General features: G+C 43.3%; 2 protein-coding genes across 3 annotated transcripts in view; one reads left to right on the plus strand and one right to left on the minus strand.

Annotated features, from left to right (window-relative positions):
* The window catches only part of sh2d1ab (SH2 domain containing 1A duplicate b), a 5,526-nt gene extending 3,758 nt beyond the window's left edge, over positions 1–1,768 (plus strand). The window contains exon 3 of the mRNA XM_087170992.1: positions 1,126–1,768. Within this exon, the coding sequence (XP_087027118.1) occupies positions 1,126–1,398 (273 nt within the window). The 3' untranslated portion in view covers positions 1,399–1,768. The remainder of the gene's footprint in view (positions 1–1,125) is intronic.
* Positions 1,769–2,585: 817 nt separating this feature from the next.
* The window catches only part of tenm1 (teneurin transmembrane protein 1), a 165,828-nt gene continuing 153,805 nt past the window's right edge, over positions 2,586–14,608 (minus strand). For both annotated transcript variants that reach the window (XM_023395930.2, XM_087170991.1), the window contains 9 exons: positions 13,502–13,746; positions 12,430–12,723; positions 11,036–11,280; positions 10,134–10,276; positions 8,170–8,381; positions 7,302–7,603; positions 6,279–6,985; positions 5,413–5,555; positions 2,586–4,486 (listed from right to left, as the gene is read on the minus strand). In XM_023395930.2, coding sequence (XP_023251698.1) covers positions 3,731–4,486; positions 5,413–5,555; positions 6,279–6,985; positions 7,302–7,603; positions 8,170–8,381; positions 10,134–10,276; positions 11,036–11,280; positions 12,430–12,723; positions 13,502–13,746 — 3,047 coding nt within the window. In that variant the 3' untranslated portion in view covers positions 2,586–3,730. The remainder of the gene's footprint in view (positions 4,487–5,412; positions 5,556–6,278; positions 6,986–7,301; positions 7,604–8,169; positions 8,382–10,133; positions 10,277–11,035; positions 11,281–12,429; positions 12,724–13,501; positions 13,747–14,608) is intronic.

Raw genomic sequence — 14,608 nt, forward strand, 5'->3', positions numbered from 1 at the left:
GGGGGGGGGGGGGGGGGGGGAGAGAGAGACTTGAATTACAGGAATTTCACTACAAGCTCAATAACAGTTTACATTATTCATGTGCAATATCAATCACTTTAATGAAATATTCTTGAGAACAGAGGTAACACTTGTGGCCGGAGACAGAAACATCCAAAGTGCTTTGCTGTGGGAAGTGCTCTCTGCGTTTGATTAAGTCACTTTAAAATGCATTCTAACAAAATTTTCACCATTTCATACAGCATGATTGAAAGAAGAGAATGAAAACACATAATGCTTTTTTAAAAAGTACTAACTTGATAAAATTAGAATACTCTGAAAGCTTTAAAACTTTGTAGTTTAGAGAGATTAAATATTAAACTGACAGCTTTAGGCAAAGTGGAAAATGTATGTGTTTTCAATTAGAAATAACCAAAAACGCCCTGAAAGATCCTTGATAAAGTTGCATTTCATTAAAACCAAACGAAAACCGACAGATAAGACATAAAATCTTTGTTGCAACAAAAGATGAATTCTAGACATTATATTTTATTTTTGTTTACACCACAGATCTTTCTAAAAATGATCTTTGAGTTATTTCAGTTTGATTCAGTCACAGGTAAAGCTGTAGAGATAATGGGATACTTTAAGCATCTAAGATGTCACACATAAATCCTAAAATAAATGCTTTTTGTTGACTAACAAAATATAAAAAATAAGCCCAGGGGAGTGAATGCTTTCAGAGGCAACTGCATTCTGAATTTTCTGAATTTAGCTTTTAAACCCCTTGAGCATATTATCCATCTGGGTCTGCAATAGTGTTTACAGCAATCTTAGATCCGCTTCTTTTGCATCATCTCATTTACTGATGTGTGTCCTGTTGTCTTTAACTGTGGATCAGTGGTCAGATATACATTAAAAATAATTGCCATGATTCCCGACCCTTTGCACAGTGTTTCTGTCTGTACTTTTAGCGCATCTGATGTCTTCTGTAAAAGGTGAATCTGTGAGAGCTCATTTCAAGCCGGCCCTGTCCCGTCCTCCTCATTTCCCCCGTGGGGGTTTGATGTTGAGATGGAGATGATGGAGATGCTGAATTCTCTTCTGCCTTTTTTTTTTTTTTTTCTTCTTCTTCTTGTGTTACAGACCACTCCTGGTGTGCAGAAACGACATTTCCGGCAAATCAGGAACTTGATAGCAGCTTTCCAGAAGCCTGATCAAGGAATTGCCATGCCTCTGCTCTACCCTGTCACCGCTCAGAGACGGGCACAAACACACACAGAGGCACAGACGCCCAGTAATAGCCTGTCGCCGACACACAGCAGCCCAAACGCATACCTCCATCTGCAGCAGCCGCCACATGCTGCTCAGGGACAGAAAAAAAGGATCAAGAAGGAGGTGCGGAAAGCTTTCGGTTAGGCGCAAACCCTTATCTCACTGTTGACCCAATTATAAACACAAATACTGTCTTTGCATGATGCCTACTGCTGCACTTTGCTGGCTGTGTGAAGTAACTGTCATTTTTTTTGCAATTAAGCAGCTCCTGTTTGTTAAATGCAAGTCATTTAGACTCAGATCTCAGTATCCATCCAGTCTCTTTTTCCTTCTGCATATGCGGCAAAGAGAGGGGCTCATAACTTTCAGGGATGTGATGTAAAATATTCAACTTCTCCAACATTAATATCCATTACTGCATACGCAAGTTGACAACAAATATTGTGCTCTGTTTTCTTAATGCAATTCAGTTGTGTGAATGGCAAAGAGAATAAATGATATTGGTTGAAATAAACTCTTTTAAATGAGGTCATGCATACACCGCCATACACACCCGAGCCTCCGTCTGACATAATGTGGAACAAAAATTCAATTTGACATATTGAAGTACTGATTTCCATGGAGAGAGTGCTGACTGCTGGAGTGGGAGGGGGAGGTGGGTGGGGTGGGGGGTCTGTCATTCATCTGATTGACATCACTGGCTCCTCATGAAAAAAATGACGGATAGAGAAAGAGAAAGAGAGAGAGACATTGAGCATCCATTCAGCCCATACAATTCTTCAGTGCAGCCGTCTCCTAGCAACCGGACACTCCATCTTTTCACCGCCGAGATGAGGTTGGACAGTATCTAGCGGAGCATATGGTTTAGAAGGGAAGGTGCATCGCAGCTGATCAGCAGAGTGCTACTCAGGAACGTATATCACCTGCTCGCAGTCAGAACATATGCATTGTGTGGCTCTGTCATCCGCAGCCCAGGAGAGAAACACAAACAATTAATGGTGGGCAGATGGTGGAGTGACGGTGGGAGGGAGGCGAGCGGGGGATAGGCAGACGGACGGGGAGGTGGATTAGTGGTAGCTAGATTAAAAAAAGAAAAAAAGAAAATGACAAACAAACAAACTTCTTTACTTTCTTTTTTAACTTTTTTGGTGGGGAGAGGCTTGGAAGTGGTTCACATGTAGTCTGATTGGCATTTCCTAATGAGAGGAGACAAGCTGTAGAGAACAGCACAGCCAACTCCAGGTCCTGCCCCTTCTGCACTCACCACCCACTCGCTGAGCCTCAGCTGTCACATTTCTTTTTCCCTTCCTCTGTGCTTTTTTTTCTCTCTCTCTCTCTCTCTCTCTCTTCTTCTTCTTCTTTTGACAGACGCAGGTTTCTCATGCATATCTCAGTTTGAGCCATAATGATGGGTGATAATGACAGCACAAGATTTGAAAGTTACAAACTTCCAGAAACAAGAACAAAGAGCACACAACAAATGTGTAGAGTGAAGGCACAGAGACAGAGGAGATGCCTCAGAGAGAGAGAGAGAGAGAGAGAGAGAGAGAGAGAGAGAGAAAGAGAGAGAGCAGACACAGAGACACAAATATAATAAGGAACAATGCCTATGAAATCCCAGGGAGCAATCTGGTAATTCACACATAATAACTTTAATCAGCATTGTAACCCAATAAAGTCAGAATTTTCAGCGAGAATATTTACTATAGCCATGTATAATTCTTTGCAAAAATGTAACTGTTTTTCTATTGATTAACAATACTGACACTTACTTATGAACAACAGAATTTCCAGTTGAGCACTTTTTTTCAGTGTGAAAGCACTGGCTATGTACATTCTTGATTTTAGTATACACACTCATACAAACTACTGTTGGAGCACACCAGAGGTGGAAAACCCCATGAGGTTTCCTTCTCTAAAGGGGAGTGTCAGAGTCGACAAGGCCTCTCTTACACAATATGTAAACGATAGTATTTCCGAGGTAAACCATGTAGGAACTCAAATGGCAACCGGAGAGCTCTTGATTTGAGTCATGAAGAGGATTATTCACTGGCAAATCCTAAAGTCTTCATCTCTACAGTTCAGTGAGTTTGAACAGTTTCAAAATGATGAACAGTGTTGAAACAGCAAATGACAGACAGACAGTCAGTCAGTCAGTAAGTCAGTCAGTCAGTCGGTCGGTCGGTTGGTCGGTCAGTCCCAGGCCAGTTGGGATACAAAAAGCAAAGCCACAGCCAAACCACACTGCTTGTGCCACTGTTAGAAATTGGAGAAACTGGACGATAATAATAAAATACCATCATTTTGTCACAATTAAAGGCATTTGGAAATCATTTTTTCCCCCAATCTCTCTTCTTGTTCTTCTTTGTCGTCATCTTCTTCTTTTTTTGATACAGTATAGAAACAGTAGAACAAATCAGAGTAGAGTAGAAACAGGCAGTCTTTGGTGGGGTGGGGGGCTGCTCGTGTGTCTCTGTTACCTGCCCCCCACCTCGCTCAGTGTCATAAAGTGGATGTTGGAGGGGCAGTCGGACAGCTCCGGCTGCTGCTCTATAGGCAGGGAGTAGTAGCCGTCGTAACCCTGAACCCGTCCTCCGGACAGCAGCTGCTGCTTCTCTGCCTCGCTCCATGCCCTGCTCCCTACGTCCCCTAAATCCACCCTTTTCCTCTCCTTCTCCCATGCCCCCTCTACCGCTCTCTTCCTTGCCTCCTCCCTCACCCGTGCCCTCTCCTCCTCCTCGTTCCCGCCGTACCGCACGCACAGACACAGCGCCCCCTGCTGGAGAGTGATATCGGCGAATCGTCGAGTCCTGCCGTTCACCGTGGCGCTCATCTGAGACACGCTCACGTTCACACCGCTCTCTAGGACACGTCCCCCAACTCCCAGCCCCAGGGCGAGGTCTTCTTCGATTGGCCGGGACTGGAGGAAGTGGTGGGTGTCGCAGCCGTGCACAGTGAAGCTCAGCCCACTCAGGTGGACGGCGCCATTCAAAATGGCCGCCACGCGACGGCTGTCCTCGCTGGCTACGCCGATGACTTCAGCGCTGACTCGGCCATGGGCGACTGCAAATCGGATGCTGGGGCCGAGAAGAGAGGGTCTGGAACCAAAGGGAGGGGGGCGTGTCGGCCTGTGGCAGGTGGAGCCTACAGGCTCCGAGACCAGAGGTAACCTGTCCAGTGAAATGAAGCTCCTCAGCTGTCTCCGCAGCTCACACTGGATCCCCAAAACCACCTGAGAAAACACACAAATACAAAGTGGTTAACAAAAGGTATTACAGAGGTTTAAATGGACTTTGAGAGGTAAAGTAAAAGTCTCATCTATGATAGATGCATTTTTACAGCAGACATTTAGACTTAGTCATGACATGAAAACTACAGGTTTTACTAATAACATTTTAAAAGACGGCTCTGTTCCACTGGAGCGCTGTAGTGACCTTCTGTCAGTGAGGCAGCGTCACAGAAACACAACCTTCAACAATAAATGGAACAAATTTACAATTCATTTGAATTCATAAAAAAAATCACCAGTGAATTTCCTGCTATGACTTGAAATGGCTGCTGTGAAAATTGTTTATTCGGAAGTAATAAAAACATATTTTTTATAGTGTCTTTTTGATTTAAAAAACACTGTCCAAATTAAGTCCAAGCAAACTGTAGTTAAAAAAAAAAAGCAAAATTTCAAGTTTTTGTTTTATTTGGTAGAGGAGTCTTTTACACAACAGGGACACAGTTAATCGCATTAAAGGTGCTATATACAAGTTTTCTCTGTTGCAGCAACAGAGTAACGACTGCTTTGGTATTTGTAACAGCGCTTTTTATGCACCACCACATTTAACCAGCTAGCTAAATGACTAATGACTAATAACACACCTCCTATTCTGACACTACTGGGTACCACAACCCATAAATTCAATGATCACGCGGGGTAAGATATGTTGAGTGGGCTTAGTCAGTTACAACATGTGAACACGGCCGAGATTAAAATGACTCATCAAAAGTATTTAACTGTTCTACTGAAAGAGAAAAGAGACAGATAAAAGTAACAAACATATATGTGGCATGAGAAAACTGAACTATAAAAACATGGACACAAGGTTAGAGCTAGGAAAGAGTCTTGCTCCTGCAGCTGACTGGGGTTTTTAGTGGTGAAAAACTCACCTTGCTGGAGTCCCAGTCCTGGGTCTTGGTCTGAGTCTTCATCAGTTCGTATGTTTGTTCCATTCTGCTCACCTCAGGCTTTGGGAAGCCTGGGACAACATTATGAAGCTGGAAACCAAATAGCTGCAGCCAGCTACCGATGTCTGGAAAAAGACACACACACATGTACAGACAGAGAGAAAATTGCACAGAGGGAGAAAAGTTAGAATATAATGTGTATACTGTGAAGCAAACAAAAAGTCATAAGGCCAGAGAAACAGCACCTTGTACAGGAAATCACACAATATTTGAGTATAATACGCAGCTGAGATGGTCGGGCTGGTGTTTCTTTCACAAACAGATTCCTTCTGTAATAAACAATACTGCTGCAGGAAAACGTGACAGGCCAAATGAATGTTCCATTAACCAGAAGGACATACGCCCCCGGCAACATCCTATATTCATCCTCCTACTCTCCTATTCCATCTCTTTCCCTTGCTTGAGTTTCTATTTTGTCTCTCGGGGAAACAGTATGTTCTTGACAGACAGAGGGAACAAAACATAACAGCCTGTGTTAAAAAACAAGATGATCACAGGCATGGCTGTCCTTTCTGTTGCCAGTATTTTCTGTCTGTCACATCTTTTCTCTCTGTAACACAGCTCACCTGTGGTTAACTGTGGGCCCCGTTCACTCGCTCTTTATGGCAGATGTCTCTTGTGTAGGTGTGTTTGTGTGGGAGTAGGTGCCGCTGAGAGAAATATCAGCCTGTATCTGTGTGAGAGCTGCAGTGTGGCAGCTTGTGTGCGTCAGTCAGTGATTCGGTGTTGGAGTTGGACAGTGAGTGACTGTGTGTGTGTGTGTGTGTGTGTGTGTGTGAGAAGCTCACCTGTAGTAAACTGTGTCACCTCCTCCACCCTCCCAACTGGGCAGTTGTTTTTGAAGGCATACAAGTTAAACGGCTTCGGTTCCTTGCCCAGCTCGCCCCACAGTTCATGGTTCGGTGAAGTCCATCGGCCTGCTAGTGTGTCATAATCCCGCCTGCCCAAATGTACCAGCCGTGTCAAAGGGTCATACAAGCCTCCGTGGAAGCCGATGACAAGCTGGAAGTCAGGGTTGGTGTCCTGATAGACCTCTCCATAGGGGGTGTAGAGGATCTCTTTGACCAATCGCCCCTTGCTAGAGAAAACCGCCCTCGGACTCCCCACGCTGTCGCAGGCGACGTAGTACTCCTCTCCGCTGCTCAGCTCCATGGCAATGAGATGGCCCTGGAGGTCGTAGTACAGCGATGTGATCAAATTGCTGCTGTGGTTGTACAAGTGGCTGACCCTGGTGGGGTGTGACAGGTCGGCATAAAAGAACTGCAGCTGCTCGCCCTGGCTGCTCTTGGTGGCCACACGTCGACCCAGCCCGTCATAGCGGTACACCACAGTGTGCTCGGTCACTCGGTTGAAGACGCGGGTCAGCAGCCCGTTGGAGTTGTAGTCGAAGAGGTCATTCGCTCGCTGGCGGAGAAAGCCATCGTCATCTACGCTGTATTGTAACTCACCGAGGTGTGTGATGCGGTCTCTTTGGTCGTAACGCAGCGGCGTCAGCCTGCAATGAGACCACACGGGTGTGTGTCACGACTGTGTACTTGTATAACAAACTATGTATAACATTAATATATCAATGAGTCCAAAATACTTCCAATGATAATGCCAACACGCAAACGGTTAGCATGTATGAAGTTTATCCAATCACAATTGTAGCGCAGCGTGTTAGCAGGATAACATTTGCTTGTTAGCACTAAACTAAAACAAAGTCCATCCAACAGTTAATGAGCTATTGAACCAAAGTGGTAGTCTAACTGACACGCATGTTTTGACATGTTACCTGCTGTAAAACGTAAAGCTAGTTGGTGCTAACTCACCTAGCGCTGGTCCCGTGGCTGAGCAGGTTGATGTTCCCGTTGAGGTCGTAGCTGTAGCGCCACTGAGGCCGCTCATTGACCGAGGCACTCTGCAGTTGGCTGTCTGCGTCGTACTCGTAAGTGTAGCGGGTGACGTTGCTGTCCACGCCCACCCTGATATCACAGGTGGTGGTGCGCCCTGCAGAGTCATACTGGATGGTCATCCAGTAGGCGATGGATTTAAGGATCTCATACTGGACCTCTACCACCTGGCCGTAGGAGTTAAATACCTTGGTGTGCTTCATCAGATGGGTGGTGATCACCTAGATGATCACAGACAAAATTGGTTAGACATCTCTGCACTCGAACACACACACACACACACACACACACCTAAATAAAATCAGGCTGAAGTGCTTCATGTTGCATTACAGCTGGATGTTTTTAGGCGGTATTTATTGATTTCTTTTTGGTCACTTGAGAGCAGCAAAACAAGCCTGGCACTAAAACCAACACCTTATAAAGTTGCTTACACATCCAGCAGACATGAAGCAACATTTCATTTGGAGTCCTGTTTTTGGCCACCCAACATATCTAATTTTCTATATTCATTTTCGCTCTGTTACGGTCTATACGGTCAAATATTTGACTCTTTAACTGATAAATGCATAAAATGCTTCTGGTTGCTAACTTTGTTTGTCTGCTGTTGGACAGTAGTCTTAGTGTATAGTGGGTTCATCAGACCAAAGAAGAACTGCTGCCTGTTGCAGCTGGAAACAAGATTGGTGAGAGTGGTGAGAACATCAAAGCCACAAAGATTAAAAGGTAGACTACAAGAGGCATTACAATTCATGCAGTTCAATATTTTAACTGTGAGCACTTTGCCTACCTGGTTGAGGTCATAGAAAATTACGCTAAACTTTCCAAACTGCTCCACTCGTCCGGATACGTCGACATAACGGTACAGATCTATAGGCAGAGGTGTCTCATTGATTACTGCCTGCATGCTTGTCACTCTGAAGTTGTTGTAGCTGTAGTCGAACCTGGCGTTAACCAAACCTTCCTCACTGAAGCGGAAGATCTGCCGGCTTGTCAAAGGACCTATGTAGAGAGATCAGAGTGTAAAATTCAGCGGTATTGAAATTTGGATTATGAACATTAGCATGTGTGGACTTTACGCATAATGCGCGCGCGTGCACACACGGCACTCACGCGCGCACACACACACAGCACCACAGCACTCACACACACACACACACACACACACACACACACACACACACACAAACACACACACACACACACACACACAGCACTCAACACACAGCACTCACAGTTGGCCATCTCGCTGCCCATACAAGCCTGCCTAATTAATTCAAATCAAGGACTAATTCAACATCATTAACACAGACACACACAGCGCAATCCATTCAATCTTAACTATCCCCACACCTCTATGGCATTTCCAGTAGTGACCTTTAATATGGAGAGATAATGAAATCTAAAGACAATAGCCATGATGGGCCAATGTGCTCCTTAATGTCAGAACATCAACGTTAACAACACCATTCATCACCTCTGCTGCTAGCTACTAAAGCTTATCCTCCATTTGGAAAAAAAGGCCTGCTAATGAAACACCATTATGATGCTATTTGAGATGACTCTGATTGCAGTTAAAATGAGAAAGTGTCTAGCTTTGGAGACTAGAGAGCTGGATCAGCATTACATCTTCTATTTTTATTTTCTGTGGAATGTTGATTCTAAACCTGCGCTAATGGGAAAATGGCAGAGGCAGCGAGAGAGAGGTGGAGGCTTTCCTACAGCCCTAGGGAACTCGCAGTCTGTTCGTCTCGCTTCTCTGGCTGTCACTTCGCCAAGCTGTCATCTTTCCCTCTCCTTTTTCTGTTCCTTTTCTCCCTCACTATATCCCTGTCGTCCCTTTTTTTTTTTTGGTCCCTTACTTTTCCTTGTCTCCTCTCAAGGGACAATTACCACTATCTCTCCTCTCTCCAAGGCTCCGTTTGTTCTGCTGAAATGAGATCAGTTAAAGGAAGGTGAGAGTCTATTCACCGTGAGGGCAAACCGATAAACACACACACGCGCGCGCACACACACACACACAGCTGTGCCTCACAGATTAGTGACACCTGATCATGGCGAGCCAATCACAAAGCCATGTGAAGTGAACCAGCAGCAGAGATGAGAGTGCTCTCAACCACCCTGGAAAGATTCTGTAACTTGAGGGAATTGGTGAACTGCATTAACAATGGCAGTATCCTAACATAACAGCTAAAGGGGTCCACTGATGGCTGTGCCTGCGCTGGGTAATACTGAAATATATGAACTGCAACGTCTTTCTGAAGCAGACCTGGAACAGTTGACGGATAATTAGGGTTATAACTGACTTCCTGTCCCACATAGACATGCATGTGTACAAACATGAATACAGGAGTGCAGGCATGCAACACAAATGTAGTACCCACACACAGCCAACCACATATTAGCTTATATTTATACATTCACTTATTTACTTTGATCAGGCAGCCTGGTTGCGGAGGTGGGGAAGAGATAGCAAGGCTCAGAGCCCAGGGGGTGGTCTAGTATTCAATGCTGTGGTAGACCACAGTGTCTTCCAGTTGAGCATGCTCGGCCTGATTCACACTTCTAACTGTGGCTGTGTCAGTCTCAGTGTAAATGATCATAGCACTAAGGCTGCCTCAAAAGCCAGACATAGTTTTATCACAAAAGAAATCCATGATCCATTTAAATAACTCATTGCACATAGTCAGTATTTTAAATTTGTGGCTGTTGGTCCCTTTAATGTATATGGTGTAAATGCATGTGTATATGTACCTGTCTGTCTGTATCGTATGGAGCTTATGAAGCCATTATGGGTGAGATGAATGGTCTTGACGGTGCCAGAGGCCTCGTCATAAGTGAAGGTCACCAGAGTAGAGTCATAAACCACCTCAGAGAGCCGCGCTGCTGGTGTATACCTTGAAAAACAGATACAAAAAAATTAAAATTAATTCTTATAAAAAATAGAGCAACTTGTGGAAGACATGATAAATTAGTTAGCTGTTAGCTGTGTCAGAAGTGTTTAATAAAATGGTAACACATACAATAAAATATACATTTGAACTTCAGTATAACTAAACATGCTTTACCTCATGAATAATACAAAGATGCCTGGGGCCATTAAGGAACAAGTTGCAACATCCTTCAATATTTCATCAAAATCAGACTGGCTGCTGTGGCAGTTATGGCCTTTCACATCTTGAAAATGGGGCCATTTATTATAGTGTCCCCATCAAGCCAATGAGTATTAAAAATGTTAAATGCCAGAACAGTGCCCAAATCAGTCCTCCAGCTTTCATCAAAATCAGATCAGTGGTGTCTGACATAGTATGATGATAAAAAATTTGACCTTTAATCAGTCTCCCCCATTAGTCCAATCAGTGTAATTTGTAAGGACAGATGTGTGTGTGTGGCATGTTTTGGTGTCAGCTAGACTTGGTCCTAATAGGGCTTTTAAATTTTTGAGATTAGCCTTTAATTAAAGCACCTTCATCAAGCCAATCAGTGTTATGTTTTTATATGCCTGACTGTCGTGCCAAGATGCGTAATAATGCCTCCAGGCTTCATCAGAATCAAACCACTGCTGACCGCAATGTCACCCCTTCCAAACTGCATTGCCTCCCTAAATGAACTGATAAAACCGACAGCCAGTAATATTTCTGTGATCTGTGTCATACCTGTAGATGACACTACGCCCTGTTCCCAAGTACTGAGTCCTCATCAGCCGCCCATCGAGGGTGTAGTCCTGCATGAAGGAGGCTTGGCTGTCAGGAGGGGTGTAAATGTTCCGATAGTAACCGATGGACAGGAGAGACTGCAGGGTGTGTTTCACCATGCTGGGCATCGTCACGGCAACCAGACGGTCCGTTTGGTCGTATTCAAATACGTAGCGCCGCTGGCTATGCAGGAGCAGCATAATGGACTGAAAGAACACAGACATTAGAATACTGCAGCTCTGTTGTTTGATGAGCTTCCCCCTTGTCTGTCTGGTGTATTTTTGTATTTCAGTGCCATCTGGTGAAAACATTTTATCACCAAAATAGGTTAGCAGATGCAACCTTGGTTTTCACATTTTAATTTTTCTCAGAAAGCTTTAAAAACCTGTACCTGCAGTCCTGTGGCGACTGGAACAGTCTGAACTGAAGCAAAATAATGTTGTGCAAAAATTTAACTGTAAGGTATAATATTAATTTATTAATAATACATGCAGGTATAATTCATTTCTGGATGGTTCTGTAATATAAGCTCATTTACACTCTCTCTTAGACCAAAACCTGATACTAAATATATTTCAGGCTGAATATAATTTCATTAAATATTTCAATTAATTTCAAGTACGGAAATTATAACCTCTGGTGGCTTTCAGCTTTGTCACACACTTAAATGAATGTAGCTGTCTTGGTGTGTTTAAGCCCATTGACTAAAAATCACATGGACTGTACATTACTGTCTATTATATCTCACCATTAAGAGCACGATAAGTGTTTACTGTGAAACCCACTTTCAGGAAACTGCTGGTTTCTTTTCACCACCGAAAATCTAGCTGCAGAGCCTTTTTTGAGTTATGTAATCCATCAGAATGAACAGCTTTTACTGTGCTCGAAGCTGTGTTATTAGTTATGCAGCTATAAGTGCAGATTGATTCAAAAAGTCTGTACAATAACTGAACTTAAAAAAACCAAAAAAAAAAAACCTTGAACTTAACTCTGCAAAGTGATTTTCATAGTTCTGTAAAATGAATGGAAACCAATGGATGCCTCAGAGAAAGTAAAAATATTTTTAAAAAATAGTTGGCAGTACAGCACTGTGAATTATTGTAATGTGCTTTCACTTTGTTACTTGTATTTCCCACAACAAAAGTACTTTTTTTACTTTTTACTGTTAGTTTTGGTTTCATATAAATGCAATAACATGTGAAGCAGCAGACAAAGAAGAGCAGATGTGTTAGATTTCTTCTAACAGCAGCAACAAAAAGAACAAGTGAAACCATCAAACAAATCTTAGCATGATACAGACAGAACCTGTCTATCACATTCCACCTGAACCTGTTTTCTATGAGTGCAGCTCTTACTCTGTCTGCGTATGTGTAGCTCCAGATCTTGCCGTTGACCCAGGCTCTGGAAACCACCCTGTCATTCTCATACTCCAGCCGTTCAGACCACTCTCCACGGTGAATAGCCGACAACAGACCTCCTCCAGAATAGCTGATATTTACTTCAGTGTATTTGCTACTGGGAGACCACACCACAGGCCGGCCCAGCAGGTCATACTGGATATGGAGGGTGAACTTCCTGTGGTCATCATAGATCTTCCCTACTCTGGTGCTCTGATCAAAGTCTATGGACAGCAGGTTCCTGTTATGTGCCTGGAAAGAAAAACAGTAAAATGTCAGTGAGTGGGAGCAGAACAAACTAAAGCTGCTTTCTAATCACCATAAATTCGAAATAAGGCCACAGACATGCAAATAGAAATGAAGAGGCATGTCTGAGACTAAAAGAGATTTCATTAGTTTAGATAAATTAATTGTGACATTTAGAGCAAACCAGGTCTGCATAAAAACAATAAAGTGCCTGGTGAACAAGTGATGAACCGAGTCCTGGGGATTGCTAATTAATTAGTAGACATCAGATAAAATGCACTATTCTTATGAAATATACTGTTTGTGTGGTAGACCTTGTGTAGAGGGAAGAGAGAAGAGGTGTTGCAGTTGGCGTGTGATTTGTGGAAAGTACAGCCAACGGTGACGTCATCAATAACTCAAAACTTCTTAACATGCTGTGTCAAAACAGGCCGTGGCACTGTTCAAACTCACAACAAATGTTAAGATCCACTGAAAAGATGTGGGTACACTGCACTTAGAAGTGACATTTCTTTGTCACTGTTAATGGAGTGTTTAAAGGTCAGATTGCACAACTTTGGCTCAACACAGCATGCTTCTAAGATGTGGTTACAGTGATGTAATTTGACCTATTCACGCAGGTTTCTATGATATCTAGTTGGTGTTGGGAGCTTTACTGGTTCCATTGTGTATTGGGCATTTTCTTGCTAATGCACTCTGCATTCGTGTAGTACTCCATTTGCAGGACTGGATTTTCTATATTATCTGGTTTAACTGAAGAATATGTTGGTATTTAGTGTTTTACCCTCAGCCTGCGTTCATAAGTGCTGTAGTTAGTCTTGCTCTGCTCCTTCCTCTGCCTCCACTCTATCAGACTCGGGGCATGGTCTCCTGGCAGGCTGATGTTACAGCGGCTGGCTGTGGGACTGACTCCTCCGCCGATGCCTCCGGGGAGGAGGGGCTCTGTGCTGAGTGACAGCTCCATCCCACTCGCCAGCGTCACAAGGAACGACCCATCAGCGCTCACTCTGTATGAACTCTGAGCGTGGTCTGGGGGTCGATCATATATCATGGAGGGGTCACACACATGCAGAGAACAAACAAAGAGACACGCAAAACCACACGTGTGCAAAAGGATGCAAATATGTAGCAACAGATGAAAAAAAGTGTGAAAAAACATCAGTCACTGTCTCTCAAAAAACAGCCTTGAGAAAAATCAATGAGATAGAGCAGCAGACTACATGAATGCATTGAATACACGTCTGGCTTTTTTTTGTATGTGTGTTTTGTTTGAATTAACTGCTTAAATCTCTGTGCTGAGTGGGTTTTTTTCCTAAAATTTTCTCTGCAACATCGGCCCTGTACTGTATCTGCTATTGTATCTTTTGAAAACTGTAATATACATGTCTGTGTATATATATATATATTTACATTTATATATATTTAGAGAGAGAAAGAGGAAGAGAAGAGAGAGAGAGAGAGAGAGAGAGAGAGAGAGCGAGCTGGACAGACAGAAAGAGAGAGCAATAAAAAGAAGAAGAGACAGACAAAGAGAAAGCAGAGGGGTAAGGGTGGGGTGCTTGGCTGAAACAAGTTTTCACACATTGCAAAAGTTTCTCAGAAACTGTTTTGTCTTTTCTACATCTACCAAGTAAGATTTCATGCAGCATTTACACATCTCAGTATCAGTATCCGTCATGCCTTTACTGTTTGTAAAACAAAATTAATTTTTAAAAAATAGCAAAAATTATGATAAAACTATATTTTAATCATAAAACTTAACACAGCTAATAAACTGGATAGTAACTTCTATTCCCTCCACCACTATAAAACCTCTTTCTATATGGTTACTGTTGCCTCAGAGGCAGGAGAAGACAGTGAATTTGTGGGTGGCGGAAGAAGGGGGCGGGGT

This window comes from Seriola lalandi, unplaced genomic scaffold, assembly GCF_002814215.2.
Source record: "Seriola lalandi dorsalis isolate HSWRI2012SDOR001 ecotype SW California unplaced genomic scaffold, Sedor1 jcf7180002054971, whole genome shotgun sequence".
NCBI lineage: Eukaryota > Metazoa > Chordata > Actinopteri > Carangiformes > Carangidae > Seriola > Seriola lalandi.